This window comes from Patiria miniata, unplaced genomic scaffold (genome assembly GCF_015706575.1).
Source record: "Patiria miniata isolate m_02_andy unplaced genomic scaffold, ASM1570657v1 HiC_scaffold_23, whole genome shotgun sequence".
NCBI classification, from domain to species: domain Eukaryota; kingdom Metazoa; phylum Echinodermata; class Asteroidea; order Valvatida; family Asterinidae; genus Patiria; species Patiria miniata.
This window is the reverse complement of record NW_024037062.1, coordinates 7,573,585-7,589,787: the sequence shown is the minus strand read 5'-3', so window position 1 is coordinate 7,589,787 and position 16,203 is coordinate 7,573,585. Positions and strand designations below refer to the sequence as shown.

Below are 16,203 nucleotides of genomic sequence, written 5' to 3'. Positions count from 1 at the left end.
CAAAACATATTTTTACCCAATTTGACTTCGCGCCTCATTTTCTTTTCTTTTTTTCCCTTTTTTTTCCCTTCCTTTTTTTTGTTTTTGGTGTTTTTTTGCTTTTCCATGGGGGGGGAGCGCCCCCCCTTGCCCCCCCCCCTCGCGACCCCATTGTTCCCTCCACTTTCACAACAACGGAAGGTGCCCCTTTTTCTGAGCAAGAACCCCGTTTTGGTGTCCCCCCCCCCGCCAGGTTTGAAAAGCGTTCCGCCGCCCATGTGTCTTTGTTTGTATTATGCTTCAGATCAATCCAGTCAGCAAGCAGTTTGCAGCAATTTTATTCATTGTTCATGCATGCTTTACTGCCCCTCTGCTTGCGCGTGGCTCGACCAATCAGACGCTAACACGAAAGATTGCCACGGAACATGCCAACCAATAAACAACCAGGATCCTGTCCGGCTGCGTATCTGTGGGGAAGGCCCGTTATGTCTGGGTTTGCTAAGGCAATTTAATCCAACCAAAGGTTTGTTATCATTGTTCTTTTTAAACAAATCCTAAAGAAAATGGAAATCGCTGGAAACACTCTTTAATCCAACCACTTCATAATATCTTCATTACATAAAAAAGTCACTTGGACTGAAGCTATTTCCATTGCGCATGAAAAACCACTAAAGGTGTGTCCTCCGTGGTTTTTTTTTTTAGTTCCACTAAAAAAAAATGTTTGTTTGTATTGCGTTTTTCCTGGCAATATAAAAGGTATTCACTTTTAAATGAGACATAGAACGAACAATTCTTCACTGAATTCGAAATATCAGTTCATTTTGCGAAAAATGACGGTCATTTTTTTCTTCAGAGGGTTGCAGACGCCCAAATCGAAATAAAGTATCTATTTTGTTCAAACAACTCACACAAATTTAAAATTCGTGAGGAGAAAAAGAACACGGTATCGTCTTTACATGAAAGAAACATTTTAGACTTATTTCGTGGGGTCCATTCACAGTAAATTGTACTGGTTTTGGATCTAGGGTGGCGTATCCGCATCGTCATGTTGTGGGTCGGTGATGAAGCATTACTGCATCGACATCTGAACCGTCTTTTTAAAAAAAAATACCGCGGGGGAAGGGGTGGGTAAGTAACACCCCCCCCCCCCCCCCCCCCCCCCCCCCCCCCCCCCCCCCCCCACTGCGCTAAATACGCCACTGGTGATACAGCATTTGAAATTTTATGTGTGCCTTGGACGTTGCACACCCATAAATGCTATTTTTTGCAGAGTACATCTTGGAGTATTGATATCATTTCTGTTTCATCTGTCTACAATTTGGCTCATTGTCATGTACGTTGAACTGTGATGCAACCTTCCCCAATCTTGTGCCCAGACAATTTTCTTGAGAATTTAAACTGAGAATTAATGGCGACCGTCAAAACATCACCGAACTACAAATGTTTATTTAACTATGAAACAAGTGCACACTGTCGCTTTTTGAAACTTTTTAAAAATACTTTAGAATCGTGTAGAAAATAAAGAAGTCAATGTATGGACTCACCGTAAGCTGCAGCCAGAAGGGTTGCAAGGGCCAAATACGTAGACAACATGGCCGTCATTGGTAAGCTGACATGCTGTTTGCTCCCAAAATCTTGACCAGTATCCAAAGTTGTCAAGAAGAGCACAAAATGAACTATCCGGGCCTAGATGAGCTGCGTGGTACTGCCGCACACGATCCAAAACGATATTGATACTTTCCCGCCAGACACCTGTCACATTGCTCGTTGTCAAAGTAATTAGATAATAAGGGTTCTGTGGGTGCCTTTGTACATTTTGGTTTCCATAGGTACTGACCATGGAAACGCACAAATATTGCTTCTCAGACCAGGCCTGCCTGTTAACCAGCTGTTTGAATAATTGAATACTTGGCGGGGTTTTTTTTTCAACAAATGAGCCAGGCAGTAATTATGAGACAGGAAGCAATCATGTGTGAGTTGTTTCTCGCACAAAAAACGACACTCCTCAATTATTCACTGGAAATAAAGCTCATTATTCAAAAACAATCTAAAGTGGTTCCACATCCGCACGTACATGTTCAGGCGTAAATCATACAAAGGGTTCGAAAGAACAAAAAATACGTGGATGAATTAAAGAGGTTGTGGAATGCTCGAAGACATTTCCGTCATTTTTGGGGTATATGTAGCCTAGGGTGTGATGAAATACAAACGACTATTGTGTCTGTCAAGAAATGAGTACAAAAGGTACTTTTGAGAGCTGTTTTTCATGTCCTGTTTCGACCCGAATGTGCAATCTGTGTAAAAGTCGTCGTTGGGGGCAGCAAACAAAACATAGTAAATCGTGACGTAATAAACAGGACTCCCGATGCAGCGAATATAAACGAGTCCTGTTTATTACATCACGATTTTTCTCATTTTACGAAGAACCCGACGACTGTTGATTTTAATTATGCGCTTGCCGACCAACAAATTACTCGATGAATTTCAGTTTTATAAACACATAAACGCACATTACAAAAGAATGGGACTTTGTCATTATGATATATATGGGTCTACTCTACAATAAAAAAAAATATATAAAAAACCAAACGACTTTCAGCATTCCACAACCTCTTTAAAAGGCGATATACAAAATTTGCAAACAGACGATCAGAGCATACTGACCGGAACGTCGAGTTTATACCTCTGGTTCTTTTCAGAAGCATTCTCTCCGTTGAGAAATTATTCGCACATAGTTTTTCCGCAAACCTTTCATTCATTAGTATCTCCACCATGCAAAGCCCCAAATCTTACTTAGTATAATCGTTATTTATTTATTTTTTTTTCTTTGGGGAGGTATCAGAGCAGGGTGGTTTTCACATTCGTTTTTTAATATATACACATGTATATAAGGAAAAAAATTGAGTCAGAGCTGGGGGGTTCGACCCCCCCCCCCGGATCTGCGCTTGGAACCGGATAATGTAACATGATACTACATGAAGATAGCAAATTGTGCCAATAGTTTTATTGTGCCAATAGTTTTATTTTTCATACCATATCTTTTCAAGATAGCAAATTGTGCCAATAGTTTTATTGTTCATACAAACATCACACACAACGAAGGAACTTTGGTAGTCACTAAAACGAAGTTTGCCAATTCCCAGTTTATATTATTGTAAAAAGCATAATACAAGTCCAACTCTAAGATGTTACCTTTAAACAATATTTTATTCTTGTAAAAACAAAATTTTATACTAGTGAAAACATGTACAGGGTCTCCAAAAAAAAACTTGTGCCAGCAGATATTCTTTAATTTCTCAAATATGACTTAACATGAGCATCTCATCTTGATGGAGCGTATTAATTATACTCTTGTGTATAATCAGTGAAAATGCCATGGAAATCCGTGCATGCAAACCAGAGATCTAACAGATTGTAAAGGGCTATGGGCTATGGGTAAATCCCATTCCAATGGGATTCACATATTATCAGTGCATCAGATTGTCATGGGCCTTTCCACTGTCATGTGAATGAAGTTAACTGTGTAAATCCCATCCAATATCACGACCCCTATTTTCCCCAAAGCGGAAAAGTAGCCATCTTGAAAAGGATCCCTCCACAACATGGCAAAATATTGCCACTTTCGCGCCAAATAGCATCCAAAATGCTCAGAATTGAAAGCCCCAAGTCCGGGCAAGAGGTTCGAAACCATATCTCTTCAATTCCCCAATTTTATGGCTCTCAGAACTCTCTAAAGGAGAATATTTTGAGGGTATAACTTTTATTCATGAGCTCGGCGGACAGATTTTTGGCATATTTGGCATGCACCCTTTAAGGGAAACCGTAACTTACGTCGAGAAAAGCGAAGATTCATTTTTCACATTTTTCTCAAAAAAGATATTTACTGTGCTGAATCAACTTCCACAGGTTATTTTTTTAGTAACCTGCTCCACACTTATTACCTCCGCCAAGGAGGTTATGTTTTCATCGGCGTTGCTTGTCTATGAACAGGACAACTCAAAAACTTATCGATGGATTTTCATGATTTTTTTTTTAAGGTGGTCCTTGGTAAAAGTACAAATCTATGAGATTTTAGAAGTCATCCGGATCTGCGTCTGGATGCAGGTTTTTTAAAGGATTTTTTTCACCCATCATTATAGAAAACTTTCACCCTATGTGACCAGTTTCGCGTGCGTGGTACTGACCCGAGAAATACTGCTGTTCAATATTTACAACCTATGCAGTTGAAATGTTTGAAAATTGATTTCATGGAGACACTGACGATTTTGTGTACTTCTGTGGTAAGACAAGCGTGAATTTCTTGATAATCGTGAGTTCAATCACCGGCGTCCATGCACAAAAGTTGAAACAGCGATTCAAATATAAACAATCGTGATGCGCGAGCGCAGAGGCCAACCAATCAAATGCTTTTAAATGGGAACTAGTTACCGGTCCCCATATCTTTAGGGAAGCCGGGAAACAGTCTAGGTGTGCATTCGTTATGACGTTACAATTCGTCGTCTCTAGCGGGCGCCATTGCGAGCCAAACTACTAACACGGCCCCTGATCTGGATGGCTGCTCCATATGCGTCGCATTTGCAGCGGAGATATTTGATGAGAAGTTATCAGATTGCAATAACGAGACCTGGAGTATTCAATGTAGAAATTGTGAAATTCCTCCCCCTTTACAGGTATGATATGCAATGACTCTAAGCATAGGGCAACAAATATGTCTTCGAGATGAATGTATTTCGTGCGCAAGGACATCTGGAAGACCTTTCCTGCTACGTCCGTCGACAACACGTAGCCCGTTCCGGCAAGAAACGGTGGGTATATGTCTCTGGGGTACGTCTCCTTGGATACGTACCATTTATTGGAAGGGTTACGAAAGGGTGCAGCACTGGGGAACAGACGCCCCACAGCGTAGTTTATTGACGGTGATCTAGTCAGGTGCTTGACAAGGTTGTCGTAGCTGACGTAAGAGTCGTCATCCGTCTTCATGACGTAGGAGGCGTGGGGGCAGTGGGTGCTGGCCCACTTCATAGCCATGATGGTCTTGAGCGTCAGGTTCTTGTAGGTGTCTTGGAAATCTTCCTGGAGGATATCGTGGTGTTTGTTGGACTCCTCCTCCACCTGCTGCTGAAGATTAACGTACTGGTTTTGAGCCAACAGGAACAGGGTGACGATCTTCTTTCCCATGACCTCTCGTGGGCTTCCCCAGGTCTCGCGAATCGCCTGTCGCTGCTCGGTGTGCGCGTGGATTGTTGCGATGAACACCAACAAGAACACTTCCTTTGGGGTTCCAGTGGCATCGTAACAGGCCTGGGGTTCGTCCATGAGGAGTTTGTACCCATGAGGATTGATGACGCGCCTGGTATCATCTCGGTCAGGTGAACTCAGTATCACCGATGTTTCCAAGTTTGTGTTATGCATCTCCCCGATATGAACCGTAGAAAATCCTTTCGTTTCCTCAAGCCTGTTGGGAATATTCAACGCAGTCAGTTTTGAGGGAATAGAAACTTTGCTGGCTTCTTTGACTGGATCAAATCTACTGAGTTCATTTGCATATGGAGAATAGATATTTGGAGAATTTCTTGCTGACTTCAAGTTAAGGATGGTGTTCTTCGCATTGCGTACATCATTAGACCGACCACGCGGATTTGTACGAGTTAAAGAACTAGCCTGGGTTTTCTTGTGGGTCTGGAGTACATTCACAATCTCTGGAGGTCGAGGGACAGCATCTTTCCTATTAGCTTTCTTGGACTTAATGAATTTGCTTGGAATCCGTTCCCGAATGTCTTTCAGTTTGCCTATCAGTTTGTGTACCTGCTTCTTGATACTGATGTTCTTCGCACTGGCTATAGCACCGAGCTTATAGCGCATGGGCTTCGCGTTAGTTCTGTGCCTACTCGCCCCGGAGCCATGACCTCTTGATGAGACATATGCTACAAACGCAAAGCACGAAAGTGCTACCGCGAAAGTTAAAATCAGGAACAGTTTTTGGAGTTTCATCACAGACGCTTGGTTCAGTTGTTGTTCAAAAAACATCAACCAGATTCCAGCAGTGCGGTGTAGACTCAGCAATCGGCTTGTTCGAATGAACTGTCGATACTTTGTGAAGTTGTTCAAGTTTACACTTATGTGAACGCATGCACCATGTATAGATTGGCACAAAGTCAACGAACAGAGCACCACGTTGTCTCGCTTGTGCAAGGGTATATACCGATCGTATCACAACTGAAATCACCCTGTCAGAACATCAGCTTGACAAAGACATCCTTGCAGTCAGTTCTGGAGGCACATGGTACATTCACCCGAATACGACGAATATTCAAGCACCGAAAACAAAAGTTGGAATGATGTTATGCTATACCTTATACCAGTGCAAAAGTAAGTATAGAAAGCTCCATCTCGCATTATACTGCATGCACCATTCGTCACTGCAGTCTCACACTGCATTATCCGCGCATTGACCCTGAACATGTATTATTATGTCGGCCCACGGATAATTTGAATCACTAAAGAATATCCGCGTTGGTGAATATGCATAGAATTGTGGTATTCATGAAAAGGCAAGGGCTAACCTTTTGATTTTTCCACCGTTATGGGGGTTTCATTTCTGCTGACGAGGGTTCCTAGCCTTGATTTCAGTCGTTACCACATTATATTCGGGGGAAATCGGTTTAGTGAAGGTTAAATGACAAAAGGAGAAAATTTTAAAGATTACACTCAGCGAATATTAAACGAGGGCAAAAGAGGCCAAGAATATAAAGAAATTGACAATGGTTTCTTTTGTGAAAGAAATTTTCCATAAATATTACACTATCTTCAAGGTGTAAACTTTATGATAGAGTCCGGTCGGAATGACGTCAACTGGGTATTTTGAAAGACCCTATGAAACCGGGGTCGAGCAATGTGATATCACAAAGTGAGAATTAACCAATATTCTGCATAGGCATGGTATTAATAAGGCATGCATTATGAGCATGTAAAAGAATTATACAATTAAAAAGTTCAATCCAAGTTCCAACGTCTTACATAATCAATGCAGTACATTGTACCGGAGAAAGATGATCCTAATTCTACTTTAAACTTGTGTCAGACTTGCACTAGCACATGCATACACTGTAAAAACGTTGGGCAAAATGGGTTGATATGTAGACCAATGTGGGTCAACATATCAACAGGTTAAACTCTTGGGCAAAGTTCTTCCCAATAGTTTTTACCCAAATTAGGTAATTTCAAACCAATGTTGGGTAAAATTATATTACCCAACAGTGTTTTGCCCATTATTTTTTACAGTGTAAAACAATAGAATCGTCATGGCTAATGAGTCAAATCTGGCTTGGAGCACACTGGTGAAGAAAAAGCCATTGACATTAAAAAAAAAAAAACATTTAATTTTGCAGCATAGTGCTAGTGATGAAGTAAAGCCAAAATATTGAAGGGGTGGTCGATTTATTTGTTTTCAGTTTAATGAAAAAAACATTTGCTTTTGCCGTAATTTTCAGAAATGGATTGAATTGGGGGTGAGTATTTTATGGCAAATATTGCTACACTGACTTGTTTAAAGTTTTGGGTTCGTAGATGCTGGGGGGAAAACAGAGAAAACAATCATGTTCCTGTAGTCTGGTTCCCTGACCCACTATTATGATGAAATGGAGCAATTTATAGACTTCGGGGAATTGTAAGGTCAGGGAAACAGTCTAGCTGGCTTACACCTGTTCATAGGTGTTTGATCGATTGCAAACAAAATGCGGATTAACTAAATATGGTAAATTGGGGGCAGTATTTGAAAAAAAGCCAGTCGGCCGACCAGTGTTGGAAATTGATGGGGGAAAAAAACACTTTTCTCGAAAAAAACAGCACACCAGGTGCCATGATTTTACAGGATATTTTCGACTGTCATTCACTAACAATTCAGTAAGGTATTTCATAATAATTTGATAGTTTTGTTTTTGGATGTTTGCAAATGTTGCATATTCCCTTTAATCTGCAAGTCCTGTTGTACCTTTCTCAGATTGTTTTGTTCTGTCAAACTCTTTAAACCTGTTTCATCCATTCTATTATAAGTTGACTGGCAAAGAAACAGCCATTACATTTTATCTTTGTTTGAATTCATCTTCTTTGTTCAGACTTACGAGTTTCTTATTAGTATTTGAAGAGCACTGCTTTTAGGACAATGAAAATACAGGTAAAACCAAAGTATTTGACAGCTTTTTTTTCTCGTTTGTATATGTTTTGATGTCAATAAGAATGGACGAAGAACGGAATGTAGGCCTTCTTGGTGGCAACCTATAACAAGCTGGGATTCTGTAAGAAACAAACAAAACAAAAACATGGACTATTTTTTTATCAATTGCAAGTGTGAATGCCCCTCAATCAATTGGAGGCAGGTGTTATTAGCGAATCTGCCTTGTTTAAACAAAATTCACCTTGCATTAATTATACCTACTACTGATAGTGTTGAAATCTGCATTATAAGCTATAATATACGAAGATTGAAGGGAGTGTGACACACTCCCCCCCCCCCCCCCCATACATGTCGTGTATCCGGGTGCACACCATTTCAAAATTCTGTTAAAAATACTCAGAACTCTCACAGGTGTTCAGGCTGCACATAAAAAATGATATCTTCTTCATATTTCAAAAACGTTCATTTGGACTTGTGCCTACGCCCACAGATTTAAGACAGAATGATAACGCGACCGGATACCAGTCTAAAAATTCAGTGGACAGCGCCCCCCCCCCCCCATAGACCAGAGAATCGACTTTGTAAGCAGCGTGTAGATGATAACTTACTTGATTTTTGGATGAAAGATGCTCTTTCTCAGAAAATTCTGATTGTTTAGGACAAAAGGACATCTTTTTGCAGATCGACCTCGGCAACTAGGAGAGAAAGATCGAAAATGTTGCTTTATTCGTTGGACGATATTGAGAGTTGAACGTTTCATATTGCTTATGAGGTTCATCAAATTGCAATTTAAACACATGCTTCTTGTTAAAATTCTCCATTATGTTCGTACATCAGAATATCGCACAACTCTTTTCAAATGAAGGGAGAATTGTCCAAGATTTGTTATGGGAAACCTTTAGGATCCTACGGGTTTTCGTCATCTCCAACAGGTTCCTATAGGATCCCAAAATACATATTTGCCCATATAACTGTATCTTAGAGATCCCATGGGATGTGTTGGAAAAGCTATAGGAAACCTTCTCTGCTATTAAAACCATTTTAAAATCGGTAAACAACACCAATTCCTCATTTCGTTAAGAAGTTAACCTTCACAACATGCTAATTTAAATTTACAAAAAGGACTCATAAAATTGTCACCCTTGAGTGACGTACTTCATCAGACGTGTAAAATTACAAAGTAGTTGCAATAATGTTTGTCCCTATTGCGATGGTTTATTTGGCAGGTGTTTATATCGAGAACATTTCTATTCCCCCTGGATGGGATGCCAGTCAATCAGAGGTTACTCCCTAGCTACATGTAGTCTGAGTATCACCCGTTGTCTGCTACGTCTGCTACATGCGACCCCGCGCGCCAGCCAATCGGAGTCGCCTCTATAAATTGTGACGTCATTCCGATCAAAAAGGTGGACTAACTTTACGACTAAGCAGTCACTGCTGTTGATTGGTCAATTTTGCTGCCATGTTTTTGGAATTCCACAACGGGTTGCCAAAGAATGAAGACGCCCGCTGAATGGTCAGAATCTCGTTCAAGACGCAGTCTAGTTGCATGAGTCACAACCCCTAATCAGTAGGCCACGCTTTGTTTCAAATGACGTTTGATTCAAATACATACAATAGAAATGTGTACATTTTGGTCGGGACTGACGAAATAATGCTCATGGTAACCGTGTTCTCTTTGCAACTGTGCTCCTTATAAACGTGCTCGACTGTACTCACAAGGTTCTGCAACCAGATCAGGGCAATATCAATCTTGAAGTCGCTACAATCGATGCCGAGGAGATTACAAATCTGATGTAGCTTGCCACGGATTATGTTCTACATTTGGAGGGATACAAATAAACTTCGATTTTAGAAAAGGAGTTGGATGAAAGACATATTCAAATATATACTTGGCGCATGAGTTATAAGTGTGGCAATCGTATACTGTTCAATCAAACGGTATTTCAAAGATGCAATGGGGATCTGAATTCATAATTCGTGTTTAATAACTTGGACATAATTAATTAAGTGCTAATATGTTTTGTTTTCATAAATTTATGTTATTAACACATTTTATCAGTCCAATAAATCTGATATACGTATACGGAGATCGACGCTTTGTATCGGCACGTCTACAATTCATTTTTTTTTTAATCCATTGATCTCTAGAAATGAAAGCAAGCACGGTATATATACAGGGTGAATCAAAAAGAAAGTGACCCGACTTAATGATTTTTTTCTTTAAAAGTAATCAAATTTGAAACACCAATAAAGTATATTTTAAACGAGCATGTTCTACTACTCATCTCAAAAAAGAATTACTGAAATTGATCCATGCTTTCAGATGTTAATTGTACACATTTTACCAAAAGAACCCATTTTTACAGCGGTCCAAGGAATGCCATTGGAAGCTATTAAACCGAGTGAGAATTATAGATTACACACAAGCATTCAGATACAATACAATTTTAATCATTAGACTGAAACAGTTTTTTCCAACGTCAGATTTTATGTTTTGAAAATGAGGAAAAACATTAGACATCTATTCTTTCCTGAAATAATAATGGCGATTTTGGTATGTTTTTCTTTGCAAGCTCTCCATTCATCGAGGTGGGAAAACGTCAATGTTTCATTGCATTTAATTGGCATTCATCACTTTGCAGAGAGATGAGCAGTGGTGGACAGCTGAACTGTGTGATCTTCATATTAAAATAGAGGTAACTTGGGAACGAAGTATGCAAATAACATGATTGTTCACAGTTGCTAGTCAATAGCATGTATTTTTTACTTTAATTCGGTCATTCTCTTTTTGACTCACCCTGAGATGTTTGGAAAAGTAAACAATGCATAGTATACCTGATTGGTTTTGTTGTGCAACATGTCGGACAAATCGCCCAGGAAAGTTATACAGTCGGCACAGGAGTTACCATTGTCCCTCACTGGCGGCTGAAAATGAGTATAAATGAATTGTTAATAATAGTAACGTGCTTGAAGTGCAGGACGAAATAAACTAACATTGCTTTATGTCTCCGCTTGCTTTGAGAAACATCTAAGTAAACCACTCGTTTATCTCACGAGCCACTGTATCTATTATATTCGATTCGACAAAGTAACTTGGTATGATTTAAATATCTGATTTCTCGACAGTTCCACGGCGTCTGGCGTATATTTTGGACAATTCACAACGTGCATAATGGTTATAATCATACAGTGGCTTTTAATTTGGATAACACATATCAGTTTATAGTTACATGTACTACATGTACAATGAATTAGAAAAGAATATCTTCATCCAACTTAATTTTTGCTGTAGTCGAAATCGGCTTCAAACACCACGGCGACGACCTACTCAGACAATTTGGATTTTTTTTTTGGGGGGGGGAGGGTACTCATAAAGTAATATTTCAGTGAAAAGTAAGCAGCTGATCTGGTAAACATTGTTAGAAATAAATAAACTTTGTTTCAACAAAATACAGATAATAAGCTACGGCATGATAAACCTGTTTCATTTTGAGGTTGTTTTTTTTTTTTATCAACGAGGTTTATAATTCCGTGAAATTGCTTTTCTAAGAAATGAAAGATATCCTACTTTGTTCAACTGATGGTGTTCCGCTCCGGACATACGTTTTTTCCTTGGACATAAGTCCAAACCAGAGCAGACACTTCCCGGCACCTGAGGGAAGAATATTAGCTTTTGAAGTTCAAGCGGTTAATTGGTTTGGGTTGAGCTTGGTTTAGTTAGGTTGGGTTGGGTTAGGTTGGGATGGGTTGGGTTTGGTTGGGTTTGGTTGGGTTGGGTTGGGTTGGGTTGGGTTGGATTGGGTTGGGTTGCGTTGGGTTGGGTTGGGTTGCGTTGGGTTGCGTTGGGTTGCGTTGGTTTGCGTGGCCGTGGCCGTGGGTTGGGTTGGGTTGGGTTGGGTTGGGTTGGGTTGGATTGGGTTAACATAGGCATTCAATACGGGACCGTTAAACAATAGAAGACAATATGGTCCACAATTCCCGAAGGTCCACAATCGACGATCCTGTACAAAACATATGAGAGGTCTTACTAAAAACCAAAGATAGAGGGTCCACGATTGAAGGTGTTTACACACTTGGGGTGGGTTGGATTGGATTGGGTTGGGTTGGATTGGGTTAGGTTGGGTTGGATTGGGTTAGGTTGGGCTGGGCTGGGCTGGGTGGAGCTGGGTTGGGTTGGGCTAGGTAGTGAATATTTAGAGTCTACTTACAAAGTAGTCCGACAAATAAGACAAGGCAATTGGCCCGTATTCATCTACAAGTTCTGCGCAGTATTCAGATCCAAAGATATGACACATCCCTTCAACTTTTTTCACTATTATTTCCTGAAAAAAAATCAATTAGTTCAAAACTAATACATGTTGAGGCATGAGTAAGCACCGATTTTCCATTAGGATGTGAGTTCCACAAGATTAAGGTATTTTTTTATATAGGCATTTTCATAAAAGTATATCATCTTACTCCCTATTAAATTTTCAATACCTGGTCTGTTTCGTTTCGAAGCATCTTGGAAACATCCGTCATGAAAGCCTTACAGTCTTCGCATATCTCCTGATCAGATTTCTAAGGGAATGACAAAACAATGAAGAATTTATACTGGGATGAATCTATTCAAACCTGACTTCATCTTGTACGTGACCTCAATCAGATGAGCATCTAACCAGACTTGGCTCGTTCCACGACCCCATCCAAGGTCGCTCTCTCACATAAATATTGTGAAAAAATCGTGGGTAGGTCACTTGCTGTAAACCAGTGTACTTTTCTCATGAGGGTTGCAGACCATTAAATATCCTTCCCTAGACCTCAATGGTAAATACCGCGCCACTTCTCAAGATACGGAAAAATACTCGCAACTCTCCAAGGTGTTTGAGACACCCATTAAATAAAAGCCTATTTCACCATCTTTCATTTTCTGTAAAAGTAGTCCTGAAGCCAATCGCTATTTTGAAAAATGAAGCCTTCGCTCCATTGCAAAATAGAGCAACTGTACGACCTATTTTCATCCAAATTTCACAGAAATACAATGTCGCAGTCCTTATCACGGCTGCAATCCTTATTTTACAAACATTCGAATTCATGGCAGACAAAATGCTTGAAACAAATGAGGGCGTCAAAATAATCTTGATTTGGCTCTCGAAGGCATTTTTGGGCCTTTTTATTGTCCTGCATCCTGAGGGCTGATCGCTCGTACAAAAAACCAGTATGGAAACGCAATGCAAAAATCAGAATGGAAACGCAATGCATTCTGGGTAGCTTACTATAGGAGAGAGGATGGGTACCAGGGAAGCTATTAACAATGCACATACATCTTGTGTGAAAAGGTAACAGTTGTCCAATGCAGCTGGGAACGCGTTGACCCCTATCCATCGGGTAAACAAAAATCATCCAATGACGCGCCGGCATATTTTTTCCCCCAAAGTGGCAATGGGATTCAGACAACTTTTAGGGGCGATCATCTTTGGATGGAATTTACTCCCAAAAGTCATGGGTTAACCCCCCCCCCCCCCAATTTTTTTTTTTTAATTAATGAACAAAAAAACACGTCATGTGTGCACGTGTCATGCGCATAATGCACGGAAAAGTTTAGACGAGCGACTGTGGGCCAAAAAAAGTTGAAGCTCGGGATGCAGCGTTGAAGTGGATTATGCCTATTTTTCCTAGATGTTAAAATTACAGTTAAAATTCAAGCTAAAGCATTTTGTAATCCCTCTGAACATTGTATCTGATTTTCTAATTAAACCTCTTAAACCTTAAGACAATGAATTGGTCAACTCACCGATAGAGCAATGTGAGGAAGGGCGATCAAAACTCCTGAAACCAGAAAAGAACACCTCGTTTGATAAAAATGATGAAAGGTCTTCTGATGAGGAGGGACCTTTTAGAATTTCCAACAATTTTTCATAACCACACAAACTCACAAAAGAAATTTCTTGCCAAGAGTTTCTTTTGTCGTTACAATGCAAAATATCAAACATTTCCGACACTGATTCCCATTCTACATCTTAATGAAGGATTGATGAACAGCATTTAAACATTCCCAACTAATCCAACAGGCTGTACAAACTTCACAATTTGCTAACATACATGTAGGGGATTCGGCAATTACATCAACATTACAAGGTAAAATGGCCTTATTGGCAATTCTAGCAATATGGAACAAACAGTGATGTCCGTGTATGACCTATTTAGCCGATTAAAACCATGAAATCTAATTAATGATTCTAAGAAATGATGCAAACCTCCTAGTCTGTAATCTCCTCGATCAGTACTAGACGATGAATGTACAAGTATACAATTTCAAAAACACTTTTTCACGTGTATTTACTCTGAAATTGCCCTGATGACCTTTTGGAAAAGCGAAACTGAAGCATAATATGAGGGGATGCTGAACAATGCATTTTATCAAAGGGTACGTTTCATTATTACGGAAGACCAGTTAGACCTAAGTATAGGCCTGTAATTACCTACATGCTGCCCACTAACAGAAAGTGAACAACACAAAGACATGAATTTATAACAAATGAAATTCTTAACATTCATGACGACAATTGCCACAGAGGTGCAACCAAACAGCTCTTATGATTAAAACATATTTTGTAATATTCTGTGGTCAAAAGTGTCTACAAAGTTCTGAATATAACTTGTACCCGGTGAACTAGAACGTATATCGTTGTGTTACTGTTTTCAATGATTTCTAAAACGGTTCAGTTGCTAGTCTTTCTCCCAGACAAGTCCCCTATATACACACAGTAAGTAAATATCTAGGCCCACATATCCAGACTGGTATCTTAAGTGCTCAAAACGATGCAAAAGAAGATCAAGCCAACTTTACTCACTATTTAGCCAGCAAATTTCTCCAAAACTTTCAAAGGGCAAAGGAAAGGTCCTCAGTATTTCACCAACCAAGTTTGAAACTCAATTCAATTTTTAAAGGAGACTTTTCTTCAATATTTGGCAGTGACTTGCACACGAGAGGAAAGTCAAGTGACTTCAAAATGAGGCTAAAGACTAGACTTGTACATGTCCATCCATGGTCCAACTGTTTGACAAGACTGACTTCTTCATTCATTGTCATTAGTCTGATATGCCCGACAATGGAGAAATGTGTAGAAATAGTGACCTTGTACCCGACATCCTAGATATTTCTTTAAGCACAGTCAGTGACAGTTGATTGATGCAGTACCGAAGGTTTGTTGGACTAGTTGTTTCAGATGTCAGTCTATTATCTTGTATTGCATGTTTCAGTACTATAAGTTTTGGGACTTTCACACACACTTTTGAGAGTCCCATATGGTCGGACTACAGGATATCACACAAATACCTGTTAGAAGAATAACCGTGAGAAGCGATGACTGCATGTTGAATAGCACTTCTCAGCCTCACGCCGTCCCACACTGCTTGAAGTTACTTAAACTGCAGCAAGAGAGAAATTCAGATATAACGAAACTTGTTCCGATCCAAAGTAAAGCATTAATGTAGATGTACTTGAACTGTGCATGTACGGTTGTACTTATGCAAGACGGAAATATACAGGATTTTCCATAAACAACAGCATGTATATACATGTACAATGTATACCCTTTGACACTATGTCCAATACACATTCAGTTTCACTTCTGTTTCCGACCCGCAAAATCATTGGTTCCATGTGCACAGGCTAGGCTACTATTGTTTCTTTCGAACTATTAGAGTTCACACAGCGTGACTGTACAACTCAGTTTTATCACTTTCGTAACCTGCGTTGCGACCACAAAACAAAGAACATACAACTGGATTTCCCCTCAGTTTACAATTTGATACATTAATTTGGTGCAACACTCAAAGTTCTCACCATAAAACTGGGATATTTGTTTTCTCAAGGACAACAACTGCATACGACCGCATACGACCGTCATTCTGGGCTTTGATGCAATACTTTTAGGCCCACTTTAGGTTCCCGGCTACAGAGACATAACCTTGATCAAACTGCACACATTCCTATAACACAACCAAAGGAAATACCAGGCTAGGACAACCACCAGACGTGTTCATTGTTGTTCATCGATCTGTTA

The 16,203-nt window shown here is 39.8% G+C and overlaps 2 protein-coding genes across 3 annotated transcripts; both read right to left on the bottom strand.

Annotated features, from left to right (window-relative positions):
* Window positions 1-3,636: 3,636 nt before the first annotated feature.
* LOC119731469 (beta-1,3-galactosyltransferase 1-like) lies at window positions 3,637-7,536 on the bottom strand. The gene has a single exon (XM_038204652.1). It carries the CDS (start codon window positions 6,004-6,006, stop codon window positions 4,510-4,512), a length of 1,497 nt encoding a protein of 498 aa, XP_038060580.1. The 5' UTR covers window positions 6,007-7,536; the 3' UTR covers window positions 3,637-4,509.
* A 522-nt stretch (window positions 7,537-8,058) lies between these two features.
* Window positions 8,059-16,142, bottom strand: LOC119731468 (prosaposin-like). 2 transcript variants are annotated; one of them, XM_038204650.1, is made up of 10 exons: window positions 15,984-16,142; window positions 15,474-15,565; window positions 13,929-13,963; window positions 12,635-12,715; window positions 12,364-12,477; window positions 11,724-11,807; window positions 10,991-11,080; window positions 9,872-9,970; window positions 8,761-8,847; window positions 8,059-8,271 (listed from the first exon to the last, which is right to left on the bottom strand). In XM_038204650.1, the coding sequence occupies exons 2-10, from the start codon at window positions 15,508-15,510 to the stop codon at window positions 8,254-8,256; spliced, it is 645 nt and encodes a 214-aa protein (XP_038060578.1). In that variant the 5' UTR covers window positions 15,511-15,565; window positions 15,984-16,142; the 3' UTR covers window positions 8,059-8,253. The 2 variants fall into 2 exon arrangements, with proteins under 2 accessions (XP_038060578.1, XP_038060579.1); XM_038204651.1 differs by lacking the exon at window positions 15,984-16,142 and adding an exon at window positions 15,731-15,950.
* Window positions 16,143-16,203: the final 61 nt, after the last annotated feature.

Excerpts from the sequence above, each read along its gene's own strand:
- LOC119731469 (XM_038204652.1), bottom strand. The coding sequence starts at position 6,006 with ATGTTTTTTGAACAACAACTGAACCAAGCGTCTGTGATGAAACTCCAA.
- LOC119731468 (XM_038204650.1), bottom strand. The coding sequence starts at position 15,510 with ATGCAGTCATCGCTTCTCACGGTTATTCTTCTAACAG. Across the intron at positions 11,081-11,723 it reads AACACCATCAGTTGAACAAA|CCGCCAGTGAGGGACAATGG; the intron begins GTAGGATATCTT and ends ACTCATTTTCAG. Across the intron at positions 9,971-10,990 it reads TGCACAACAAAACCAATCAG|AACATAATCCGTGGCAAGCT; the intron begins GTATACTATGCA and ends CTCCAAATGTAG.